General features: G+C 49.7%; 1 protein-coding gene across 1 annotated transcript; it reads right to left on the reverse strand.

Annotated features, from left to right (window-relative positions):
• Positions 1-364: 364 nt before the first annotated feature.
• CDK9 (cyclin dependent kinase 9) lies at positions 365-13,644 on the reverse strand. The gene is made up of 8 exons (XM_084650267.1): positions 13,519-13,644; positions 9,886-10,148; positions 8,642-8,723; positions 7,721-7,811; positions 5,721-5,887; positions 4,665-4,836; positions 4,133-4,281; positions 365-1,592 (listed from the first exon to the last, which is right to left on the reverse strand). The coding sequence occupies exons 1-8, from the start codon at positions 13,564-13,566 to the stop codon at positions 1,227-1,229; spliced, it is 1,338 nt and encodes a 445-aa protein (XP_084506393.1). The 5' UTR covers positions 13,567-13,644; the 3' UTR covers positions 365-1,226.

A 13,644-nucleotide genomic window follows, 5' to 3' on the forward strand; every position in this document is an offset into this window, starting at 1 on the left:
ACACGTTGCCGAAGTTAAGTGCATTGAATGTGCAGTGCATTTGCTCTGTTCACTTGGAGAGTTACTGCTCTTAATCTAGACCCATGTAAGCAAAGCCAGATAAAGCGACAGACACAGGAATGCTTGTAAGAATATAGCCAGGTGTCTAGCTGGGCCAGGTTTTGCAGTAGTAATAGCTCATTGGGCATTGCTGCTCTGTCACTATGGTCAGCACCCTGGGGAGTTGGACAGACCCCTGCCATCCTCCAGTCACATCCACCTTCAGACTACGAGCAGAATGTGTCCAGCTCCCTTCACGTCTGAACTGGTGCTGTTGCCGCACTGGTTAGTGAGTCAGTCAGAGGAATACACAGCAGACCAGGGGTCTAAGAAAGGGAATTTTAATTGCAGTTTACAACCAAAAGTGGCAGTAGGCTGAACACAAAGCATGATGAACTTGTGTTGAAAGCAACGACTCAAACGGATCCTCCTGGTCAGAGCAACAGTAATGAGCACCCCTGCTTCCTCCTGATTAGTCGCTGCGACCCTTTGTTTCTCATAGGCTCTGACCCTGTCTGAACCAGAAGGACTTGCTAGTCTTGAACATGGTGTGAGCTAGTTCTTGAATTTGGAGGCGTTTTGTCTGTACCAATCCCACTGGCTCCACACAAGGAAGACACGCACAAAGAGCTCAGTGGCACTCAGCAATGCGACCCCCACCCTACACACAACAAGGGAAGCTCCCTGCAGAAGGAAGGACCACATGGGGAACTGTAGCCACACACGAGCAATTCAGAAGAGATCTGAGGCAGTTCCCAAAGTGAGCCGATCTATCCTGCCAGCTGCAGCAGCAGTTCAATTACTGAGTCACCCAGTCATGTTCTCCAGTGCTGTAAAGCTTGGGCAGTGACAAAATCTTCTCCAACAGTGGCTCCCCAACAGAAATGACCCATTAGATCCAGCTACTGGTAAAGAGATGCTATTTCTGGGGGCTGAGGCAGAAACTCTGAGCCAGATAGGCTGAGAGATGATCCCAGGCCCTTAGAAACAGCTCCCAAGGACATCTAGGGACAGCCCCCTTCCTTTATGCCCACAATTGTTCCAGACAGTTCGTCCAGCCCAATATCTCAGACCAGGCCCTGCAGCTCCTTTCCATCAGAGCTGCTGCTACAAGAGACTGAAGAACGTAAGGGTATTTCAAAGAAAACTCAGTCTGCTCCCTACTCACTTTTCCGGGCCCCCACCAGTCAAAACACTCTGTCAAACTCTGTCTGATTGGTTGCAGCTGGATTCCTGCCCTGATTAGCTGGCTGCTGCGGCATGTGTCCACCTCTTCTCCTGGGTGGAGCCAGGTACTCAAACATTGATTGATTGTGGGTGGAGAGCATGTTCTTGAGATCAGAGGGCATCGGGTCCGACCAGAAGAAGTCATGATTCAATGCATCGTCACTGTCTATTCTTTGGGCAGGATCCAGAACGAGCAGTTTGTCTATAAGATCCAGAGCGTATGGGTCTTTGACATAGGCTTTCAGGCGATCTTTAACCTTGCGCTTTTGGCCCTTGGGCAGGTCCAGTTTCTGGTACAGCTCATACTTATCCACATTTGGCCAAACCTAGAGGGAGCATAAGGGAGATCAGCCTTAGAGAGAAGACAGCTAAACCGTTTTAGAGCCTGATGTTAGTGCCCTAATTAAACCCCACATGCATTCAGCTGTAGTGGAGAAACAAACAAACCAGTTCTTTCACTACACACCCTCTAGAGCTCCATGACATCCATTAGGGATTTTACTGTTGCAGTCGAAAGCGGAATGCATACAATTGCTACAGAGATGAGCAGCAGTACAAACCCGTAAGGCAGATATTGCACTTGGAGATACACGGGGGGGGGGATCAGCGGGAAAAATCTAGCAGTGTACGTTTAAGCTGCTCTTTGATACTCTAATTCTCTTAGACATCAGACAGCAGCTGCACAGTAACATGGGCTAGACAATTATGAGAATACACAAAAGAAAAAGCCAACCGAATAACTTAAATTTATACAGCACCTTTCATCCCAGCAGAGCCCAGAGCCCTTTGCAAATGCACCCCCTCCCAAAAAGTCCAGCTCTGCGTGGAACGTGGCAAGCTTTTGTTTATTTTAAAGGGGTAATACATTCATCTATACCAGTGAAGGTTACAGCCTGACAGACCTGGAGATCAGCCTCCTATTTATCCATAGCACAGGTATAATCAGGCAGCAGCAGCGTAAGTCTATCTATCATGCCCCACTGTGCCACAATCCTGACTTGAAGGGACCATCGCTAGGCGTTCAGACGCAATGACTAATTCAAGACATTTGCCTCTCTTCTGAAAAAACTAGAGCCAAAAACGGTGGTGGTCTGAGAAAGAATGGTCAACTAGCAACTAGGCTGGCACCAAATTCATTTCACACAGACCTCTCAATAGCTGCAAGATGGTGGCAAGTTTACCAATGGGTTTGGTGCCACGTATCAGACAGATTCAGACCCACAACCTAGAAATGAAAAGTACCCCCCCCCCGCTGTAATAGTAAGTAATAGCCTATTACCAACTCTCTAATGTGATAGCGGTTGAGGATTATCTTGTGGCTAAAGCGCAGGACTGGAAGCTGAGAGACCTGGGTTCAATTCTCAGTTCTCTCACTGACTTGTTGAGAAACTCTGAGCAAATAACTTCAGCTCTGTGCCTCAATTTCCCCAGCTGTAAAATGGGGGTGTGACGTGTCATTCCATATTCTTTAGGAAAATATGCTTGATATGAATATGACATAACTGAGATATACTTTACGCAAGATGGCTCATGTGATACCATTGGAAAGGTTATGATTTACTGAAAGTGGTTATCCAATTTGTATGCATGTGTCATTTCTGTATCTGAAATTAGGAATATTGACTATGTATCTGTATTTCAACTGTTACTTTGGGTGATGCCCACTGCTAACACTTCAGGTACAACAGGCCCATCAGCAAGAGACAATGGACTGTAAAAGAGCTTAGTCTTCCCGTGAGTCAGCCTCTGAAGAATGGCTACAGGGGCCCTACAGGGTCAGGTGGTCTTGTCACCTGATACTAAAACATTACCTGGGACTTCTTGTAACTTTCCACTGTAAGGGAAGAGGGGTCAAACTAGGAAACAAAGGATTCCCACCTTATGTAAATCCTATTTAATGGTGGGGAGTGAGGTACTCCAGGTCATCAGTTCTCCCCTGCTACCCCACCCAAGATGACTGCTAGAAACAACTAAGACTGAACTGGGGGGAAAAGAACTGGACCCAGGCTGGAAGGGTGTCTGGTCTGTGAAGATTATTAGAACCACATTTAGGGTGAGAACTTGCATGTACCCAGTTTCTTTAGTGCATTAAGCTTAATTTGCACGCTGTTTTATTTTCTTAGTAATCTGCCTTGTTCTGTCTGCTACCTCCTTAGCTACTTAAAATACACCTGTTACAGTTAATACCTTTATTTCTGGTTTATAATACAACCCAGTTGATGTAATTTCTAACTGGGGGGCAAGAAGTTGTGCATACCCTCCTCCACCTTGAGGGAAGAGGCAAATTTCATGTAATTTTGGGTCTGTACTCCAAGGGGGGGGGTGGACGTCAGGATGCTGTGGCAAGCCCCTTAAGCTGAGCCTTCTCAGAGCAGATCTCTGTCTCTCTGCGCAGCTGGGTGAGGCCCTGCCTGTGCGCTTGGCTGAAAAAGGCTGGGGAGCCCAGCCCAGTAAGACCAGGTAAAAGGGTGCCAAGGCTGGCAGAATACTCAGAGGCATCCCAGCACCCCAAGTGACATCCCGGGGGTCCATCCCATCGCAGGGGGTGATACTCACCTCACATGGGGAGAGGCTAAATTCACTGTTTATCTTTGGTAGAGGTGCTAGAACAGGGCAGTGTATCATTCTGGATACAGTAAACATGTTTGATCTCTTCATGGAGCAACACAGCCCTTGAGCACAGCTCTCACCACTCTTGAGATGTAAGGATGCCCCCTTTAAATGCAGCCGATAGATCTATTACTTGCTTAAGGTCACCCAGCAGGTCAGTCTCAGAGGCAGGATTCCAGGTTTCTAAACCCATGCCCATTCAGTTTCATTGCAGTTTCCCCACAGGTGCTGCATTCCCGTGCTTTGGGGCCCCTACCTCTGGAGTGATGGATCCACAGAGCTGGCTGATGAGAGTGAGCTGGTGTTGTTCCGTGTTCCCCTGCATGATGGGGCTGCGAGTCCACATCTCTGCCATGATGCAGCCTGCACCCCAGAGATCAATGGGGGGGCCATAGTCCCGTTCCCCTAAAGACAGCGGCAGTAGATTAACCACTTAGACTCTAATATTAAGAGCTTTGCATGCACCAGACTGAGAGAACAAAATAGTAAAGGGGACAGGGGAAAGAGAAAACAAACAAAAGATGGGTTTCAGAGTAGCAGCCATGTTAGTCTATATTCGCAAAAAGAAAAGGAGGACTTGTGGCACCTTAGAGACTAACAAATTTAAGCTTTCGTGAGCTACTGCTCACTTCATCGGGAATGCATCCGATGAAGTGAGCTGTAGCTCACGAAAGCTTATGCTCAAATAAATTTGTTCATCTTAAGGTGCCACAAGTCCTCCTTTTCTTCAAACAGAAGATGGGAGAATTCCCTGTGCAATTTCTCCTCTAGCCAAGCCTCCCACCTACCTAAGAGAAGCTCCGGAGGCCGATACCACAGAGTCACCACCCGGTTGGTGTAGCGGTTGGGCTGACTGTTTTTTGCCAGGCTGAAGGCTCGAGCCAAACCAAAGTCTGCCAGTTTCAGGACCCCATCTCGGGTGATCAGTACATTTGCAGCTTTCATATCCCGGTGCAAGATCTGCACAAAGGAGGGAAATTGAAAGGTTAAGCCATTAAGTCATCTTCCGCTGGATCCAGCTCTATCTTCATCACAAAGATCCCCACCACCAGGAAGGTGAATGGGGCATTCCAACCCTGGAAAAGAAACACTGGAAAGGCTAGGATTGAACATGGATGAACACAACAGAAAATAAACCCATTGGGAGCATCTCACTGAGCATGGAGTTGGCTGGAGGGGAAAGTTACAGCTGAGGATCTAGAACTGGTGAGAGGTACTGCAACCATAACCCTCGGTCTCCCACAGGACAGACAGAGCACAGGCGGTAGTATGACAAGCATCCCCACAGCAGCGAATGTGCCTCACCCCTGCCGTGGGAGAGCCAGGGTGAGTGCAGATGACATGGCCCAGTCAGTCCTGGGCCCTCATGTTAGCAATCACAGCACAACTATGCATTAGCTCCTGAACTTAGAACACAGGTCACGCTTAAATTTGGTTTTCAGGTGTATCACTTCTTTGGATGCTCTATTCTGCAGTGTTACAAACACCATGGTGGGTTGGGAGGACTTCATAAGGATCCTCCAGAGCATCCTTCTCCCCCCTTTGAAAATACATCCTAAGTTTTTACTTGGCCATCACTGACTCTGCTAACACTTCCCACTCCCCCGGCCTATAAAAAAGCCTCCCAGCATCAAACCCTGAGACTGAGAATAATCGTTACTGATTCCGCGCTAAGCCACCCTGAAAAGCACACACATCCCAGAGTGTGAGTGTGCAGAACTAGCAGCCCCGCTAGAGACACTGGCCTGTGCTCACATGCCTGTATCTCAGAAGGGCACACACAAGGCCACTGCAATCTCAGCCCTCAAGCCATGCAGCAAGGGAATACAGATCCCGCCCTTTACCTTATTCCTGTGGATGTAGTAAAGTCCATTCAGCAACATCTGCATCACTTTCTTGATCTCAGACAGCGTGAACTTCACATGGGCATTGCTGAGGAGGCCTGCGAGATCGTGCTCACAGAAATCGAACACCAGATAGATGCTGCCCTTGCAGCGATTGTATGGGGAGGCTACGAGAGAAGCGATGTGTGGTTGTTAAGGAGGTCTATCAACCCAAACAGTTCTCTCCCCCACACTGATGGCTAGCTTTCCCTGTGTCAACTTCTAGCACCGGATGCTGACCAGCCTTTGCCACATGACTAAGAAATAGAAAACACGACATAACTCTATGTTAAGGTCACAATCGAGCGTCAGGGTGAACACACAACTTCCACCTCGCCTGCCCCCTTTCACCGCGTACCTCCAGAGTCTTCAATTACACAGCCATAGCTATACAGAGAAATGGGGACATCCCTGGCCACCAAGAACCTCAGTATCTAGATACCCATAAGGCTATCCAAAGGAGAAATATGGAGAATGGAGGAGGAGGGTCACAGCAGTGAAGATCACGGCATGTGTACATTACATACGGCACATTTCAGAGTGGTGAGCTCCTAGGGTGACCTGTCTTCTGAGAGGGAAAGTTTAACCTAGCAAAGTGAAGACTGAGAGGGAATGACTGCTCTCTAGAAATACACCAAAGAGGAAGAAGAGCTACTGAAGTTAAAGGACAATGTTGTACAAGAACAAATGGAAATAAACTGGCCACAGGTAAACTTGGTCTGGAGATTAGAAGGTCTATAACCATCAGAGGAATGAGGTTCTGGAACAGCCTCTCAACAATAGTAGTGAGGGCAAGACACCCATCTGGCTTTAAGATGGAGCTTGATAAGTTTACGAGTAAGATTATGAGACAGGGCTGCCTGCTCATAGCAGAGGACTGTACTTGATGACCCAGAAAGACCCTTCCAGTCACATTCTTATGTTTTTTAAGATTTAATATACTGGGGGGAGGTGGGGGATCCAAAATGAAGCCCAGGAGGACGAACAACTGAAGACTAAGCAAAACCAAGGAATCTTCTATTTCTCAAATGCTGTAATACACAACAGAAGGTTTTATGCAGCCTCAGATTATATTATTTGCTTCCAGGAGCGCAGATGTTAGCACTATATAAACACAGAGGAGGCACACTCACCGCCCCAAAGAGACAAAACTTGCAATGCAGTGGGAGGACAACCAGGCATTCAAGTGACTGCACCATGGAACCAGAAAGCCTTTGAATCCATTGACCAAAGTGCTTTCAGTTACCAGCCACACTAGGGGAGCTCTGAGCAAATCAGCTGCAGAGCATGTCATGAATACAAAGTTTATAAAAAGAGCCAGCCTGTGTTAAACAATGTTTTTAATCAAGAAGAGGGAGCGCTCCCGCTATTAATGGGATATTAGCACCATTGGGGTTTTTGGTTTGTTCGGTTTTTTAAAGAAAGGACAAATGTAAAAAACCAACCACTTTCAGGATGAGAAACTTGTATGTCAAGTTTCTCTCCAGTGTTTTGTTGTTGTTGTTGTTAAAAAACCCCAGAAACATGAGTTTTATAATCTCACACACACGCCTTCAACTGTAGCAACACAGTATTTCGAAGAAGCTTACAAAGGCATCTTCTAGTCGAGCTGCGACACAGTCAGAGCTATGCCAACTGAGGTGTTAACGCTCATATAACACACCACCACCATGTAGCTCTTTTCATCCAAAGACCTCAAAGCACTTCACAAAGCAGGTCAGTATCATTTATCCCAGTTTTACAGATGGGAAAACTGAGGCACAGGGAGGGGCAGTGACCTGCCCAAGGGCATTCAGCAGGCCACTGTTATCCAAAGGAGACAGGTATCCAACAAAATCTTTGGACAAACCAGGCTATTTTGTATTGGGCAAGTGCATCTCACTGAAAGAAAAATAAAGGGTACACTGGAGATCAACTGATGTTAGTGAACAAAACAAAAAGAGGGAACTAAAACATGCTACCTTTGGTCCTGCAGATTTCTATGAGGTTCACCACATTCTCATGCTTGAGCAGCTGAAGGATTTTGATCTCACGTAGGGCTGTGATGGGGAACTAACAAGGAGATAGAGAGCCACAAGTCAGAATTGCAAGAGAATATCCCAATCTAGTCTAAAGCAGGTTGCGGGGAAGGCGGGGGAGTGGCGGAGGAGGGAAGAGAGAAAATTATGGCAGAAATCTCGAAGAGGAGATGTATTCAAGCAGACTTAAAAGTGCAGGACAAAGTGCAGCTAGGGTCAGAACAGAGGCTAAAACCAACATTGTGGAGTTCCAGTTTTATTCATTGTGACTTCCAGTTCCAGTCTGCTCAGTTTACAACTCTTAGCACCAAGTAACTTAAGTAGAAGTTGAGTGTCCTGAACCCCACACAGGATCAGGCCCTTAAGGTGTAGCACCAACTACTAAAAAAACCCAAGTGAGATGTGGAAGAGAATCCAGTCTGGTTTTGCTTCTTATGAGGTCACCAGCAATACAGATGTTTGTCATCGGAATATGGACACATTTTGTTCATGTGTGATCCTGATTAGAATTCAGCTCCCCATCTCTTTAGTGTATCAACACTACCATGTTAACAGAAGTAAAACCTTATTTGAATCAACAGAGATGTGACTCAGACACACAAAAAGGCAATATGGAAAGAGGTTTTTTAACCAAATCACTTTCCTGATACATTGGGAAGCACACCACTTTCAGTCTTGTATATTACTTTATCCATTTCCATACTGGTTTTTACTGCAGAAGGTCCTGCAAAGTTACACACACAATGAATTTCCTTGTCACATCCCAGACAAAGATTCTGTCTTTGTCTAAAGACATATGCCCAGCTCTCAAACTCCCATCCTCCCACACCATACACAGTATAGGCACATGCCCATCTATCTTACCCCCTCCTTCTCATTTTCCATCAACACTTTCTTCAGAGCCACCTTCTTGCCAGTCTGTCGATGTTTTGCTTTGAACACTTCCCTGCAGAGAGGACGGAAATACATGAGCATTCCTGGAGGAGTTGAAGTGGCCAAGTAGAGCAGGCACAGCCAGGAAAGACCAAACAAGACATTTCTACACTTTCACACAGGCAGCTCTGTGCTGACCCTCTGCCTAACCCAGGTCCTCCCCCTTCATGCCAAGAAAGGCCACGATCTCCTGCAGAGAGCAGGCTCTCGGATTCCAGGGTATGTGAGAGAATGGCAATGGGGTAGGGCTCTCACAGATCCCCAGGAGAGTTTTGGAGGCAGGCCTCACAGATTCCAAGAGGTGGCGGGAAGGGTACAGGAGGAATCTCAGATGTGGAGGCATTCAGGAAAGAGTCTCCCACAGATCCCAGGGCACCTTTGGGGGGGAGGGAGGGGAGGGAGTCTCCCACAGATCCCGGGGCACCTTTGGGGGGGAGGGAGGGGAGGGAGTCTCCCACAGATCCCGGGGCACCTTTGGGGGGGAGGGAGGGGAGGGAGTCTCCCACAGATCCCGGGGCACCTTTGGGGGGGAGGGAGGGGAGGGAGTCTCCCACAGATCCCGGGGCACCTTTGGGGGGGAGGGAGGGGAGGGAGTCTCCCACAGATCCCGGGGCACCTTTGGGGGGGAGGGAGGGGAGGGAGTCTCCCACAGATCCCGGGGCACCTTTGGGGGGGAGGGAGGGGAGGGAGTCTCCCACAGATCCCGGGGCACCTTTGGGGGGGAGGGAGGGGAGGGAGTCTCCCACAGATCCCGGGGCACCTTTGGGGGGGGAGGGGAGGGAGTCTCCCACAGATCCCGGGGCACCTTTGGGGGGGGAGGGGAGGGAGTCTCCCACAGATCCCGGGGCACCTTTGGGGGGGGAGGGGAGGGAGTCTCCCACAGATCCCGGGGCACCTTTGGGGGGGGAGGGAGGGAGGGAGTCTCTCACAGATCCCAGGGCACCTTTGTGGTGGGGGAGGGAGGGAGGGAGTCTCTCACAGATCCCAGGGCACCGGGGGGGGGGGGCGGGGGAGTATCTGTGTCTCTCTCTCAGATCCCGGGGTAGCAGGAAGGCGGGTATCCGGGGCGCTGGGGGGCTCGGCCCGCAGACCCCAGGGTAGGCGCGGGGGTGGCTGGGCCCCTCTAACCCCGTGCGGGGGCAGACCCGGGAGGCTGGGGAGGGTCCGGCTCTCACCCGAACGTGCCCTGCCCAATCTTCGCCAGCTTCTCGTACTTGGACACCTCGTCGCAGAAGGGGCAGTCCACCGTGTCGTACTGCTTCGCCATGGCGGGGCCCCCGAGCCCAACGGCGCCAAACGGCCACCGTCCCCGCCCTCGCGGCTCCTCTGTCGCCCCCAGCGACGGCGCCTTTGGTGACGCGAGATCCCGGGAGCTTCCGGTCTCGCCAGCCATGCCCCGCCCCTTCCTGCGCCGCGGTGGCGCCTGGGAGTTGCAGTTCTGGAACGGCGGGGAAAAGTCACGTTTGAGTTCGGAGGCCCCGCGCCTCTTCTCCGGGGGCCGCCCCGCCAAGGGTCCCCCAGGTCTTCCCCAGCGGGGAGCCCCGTGCAGTGCCTGTGGACCCAGTGCGCCCACCCTGCTCTTCCTCCCCATGTCACGCAGATGAGAGATGATGTCATCACCCTGCATCACTGCTCCATGCCCGGTGTCACCCAGCTGAGAGATGACGTCATCACCCTGCAGCTCTGCACCATGCCCGGTGTCACCCAGCTGAGAGATGACGTCATCACGCTGCATCACTGCTCCATGCCCAGTGTCACGCAGCTGAGAGATGACGTCATCACCCTGCATCTCTGCACCATGCCCGGTGTCACCCAGCTGAGAGATGACATCATCACATTGCATCCCCTCTCCATGCCCAATGTCAGCCAGCTGAGAGATGACATCATCACACTGCATCACTGCTCCATGTCAGCCAGCTGAGAGATGACATCATCACACTGCATCACTGCACCATGCCCTGTCACCCAGCTGAGACATTGCATCATTGCATGGCATCCCTGCATTATCACACTTGGCTCGTGTCAACCCACTGTAACATTACAGCATCAGGCAGCATCAGTACAGTACTGTCTTGTCATAGCCCTCTGTCATCATATCCCCTCTGAATTTTCTTCTGTGGCACCTCTGTGACATCACATTGCTTCTGGACATGCGGGTACCACTTCACGTCAAAACATGCACATATCACGTATGTCATTCCTCAGTCTGTGTCTTCAGGTCATCTCTGTGTGTCCTTACACCACCTCAGTTTCATCTCCCCATGTGTCTACATTGGCCAAGTGCTTAAAACAAACTCCCATCTACCTCTAGAGCGTTGTGGAGTATTTCTACATCAACCTAGCACAGTTATTCTCAAACTTTTGTACTGGTGACCCCTTTCACATAGCAAACCTCTGAGTACGACCCCCCCTTATAAATTAAAAACACTTTTAAATATATTTAACACCATTAGAAATGGTGGATGCAAAGCAGGGTCTCGGGTGGGGGCTGACAGCTTGCGACCGCCCATGTAATAACCTCACGACCCCCTGTCTTTCATTCCCCCACCCCCTACACACACTCTCTCTTCATGCATATGAATCAGATGCACATTGTCTATCTTCTCAGCACCTTTCCATCACTGGGGCTTTATCCCCCCACCCCAACCCACACTTCCTATCATATCTGCCTGATGCAACAATTATTCACAATTCAGCAGCATTCTCAGATGCAGTTGTCTGCAGATGGACATGAGTGCAGAATGCCAGCAGGGGGGGCTTTGAGACAAGCTGACGGTATTAGTAGCCAGGCAGAGGCAGAGAGGGAGAGATTTAGCACTCTCAGGAGTCCTGAGATAAAGTCAAGCCAAGATTTCAGGCAATAGAAATGGGCCTGCTGAGAGAGCAGAGACATCTGATAGTACAGTGGGGCGCCACTAATCCCGTCGTTGGGAAAGGAGAGAGACTAGATCATTGGAGTAGTTAGGACGGGCAATTGGGAGGCAGGCCTGACTTTGCCACTGTCTGCTGGTGTGGCCTTAAGTAAGTCATTTATCCTCTCAGAGCCTCAGCTGTATGATTAAGATTAAAAGGGGAGCCTAGAGAACCAGTGTCAAAAGCTGGTCCACTGACAGTGATACACAGTATTCACTTACAGGCTGGGATGCAGGAGAACCAGCAACAAGGGAGGATTTGCATGGCCCCTGAGAGAGAGCAAAACACACTGATCAGTTTTCACAGAATGTTTGCATTTTGCCCTGACTGACATGCTGTGGCGTCCTGGCTACTCTTTGAGCCCTCGCATACTGCATCCAACACATCCCCTAGCTGCTGTCTGATCCCTTAGACGCTGGGCCCCATATCCATTGGAGGCTGGGTCAAATGCATTCCTGCGTACATCTGGGGCCAGGTCCTCAGTGGGTATAAAGTGGCATTGCTCTGTTGACTTCATGGACCTTTGTCAGTTACACCATCTGAAGATCTGTCCCTGACAGTTTTGACGGCTTTGTGTTTCGGTGCCAGTAGGCTAGGTTGCTCACAGATGGGGCAGAGCGCTCATTTCCTGCCCTCTAGGGGTGGCATGAGCTGAAGGGGAAACAATTTTAGTCCCTATTCAGGGCAATACAAAGGGTATCTCCATCTCTAGGTAGCAGCACTGGCCCCAGTGCACCAAACTCTCTACCAGGCTCTACCAACACAGGCGATGATAATGTCCATTAGCACCAGGCACACAGAAGGTCTGGGGGATGAGTTCCGAGCTGGTCTGGAGGTTCGTCTGTCAGTGCTTCTGGGAGCCGTTGTTATGGGAGGAGGTTAGTTTTTCCCAAGACCAGAAATGAAGGTGGCTGATCCCCTCTCCTCCCAACCCCAAGCAGAAGTCCCTGAATAAATAATTCCAAGGAGAATTCTGAGTGGATTCCATCAGCCCCTGATATTTCCCATTGCCTCTTCCCAGCCCTCCATCACTGGCCTTTCCTCAGGGAGACAGGCTCTGTGCTTGCCTGACCCTTGAGCAGGCTGTGTCCTGTGATGCAGTTTGCCTGCTTGAGTGGTTCCTTTTAATTCTGGACACCATCTGCTGATATATACTAATTTCCAAGTCAGGTGCTGCCCATCTTTCACCAGGCAAGCTGCATAACAGTGGAGTGATTTGTATTAGGGATGGAGGGAAGTCTGCAGTTCCCTCAGCCCACTAGCAAGGCAGCATGGCTTTCATAGAATCATAGGACTGGAAGGGATCTTGAGAGGTCATCTAGTCCAGTCCCCTGCACTCATGGCAGGACTAAGCATTATCTAGACCATCCCTGACAGGTGTGTGTCTAACCTGCTCTTAAAAATCTCCAAGGATGGATATTCCACAACCGCCCTAGGCAATTTATTCCAGTGCTTAACCACCCTGACAGTTAGGAAGTTTTTCCTAATTTCCAACCTAAACTTTCCTTGCTGCAATTTAAGCCCATTGCTTTTTGTCCTATCCTCAGAGGTTAAGAAGAACAATTTTTCTCCCTTCTTCTTGTAACAACCTTTTATGTACTTGAAAACTGTTATCATGTCCCCCCTCAGTCTTCTCTTTTCCAAACTAAACAAACCCAATTTTTGGATCAACTTTACCCAGTTGCACCATGGGCACTATCCCTGCAGGGGAGCAGGCAATTTGTAGGGTTCATTACAGCTCTCCACCAGATCCATCCAGCCTCCCGAGTGACCCAGGCATTAGGAAAGGCGAGTGAGATAATCAGCAGGCCTGATGAGCCTCTTGACAGCGCTAAGGAATAAAATAACTTTACACCTTCCTTGAGGAAACTCCCCACCCAGGTCAGTTCACATACCCTGCAGAATAGCTTCTCCAGTCTTCTCTTCCTGTCAAAGCACAACATGTGCAATACACATTGTGGGGAACAGTCCTGCACTGGCCCAGGGGATGGATGAGATGTGACCTTGTTCTTATGACTCCA

Source organism: Lepidochelys olivacea, assembly GCF_965140295.1.
Source record: "Lepidochelys olivacea isolate rLepOli2 genome assembly, chromosome: 16".
NCBI lineage: Eukaryota > Metazoa > Chordata > Testudines > Cheloniidae > Lepidochelys > Lepidochelys olivacea.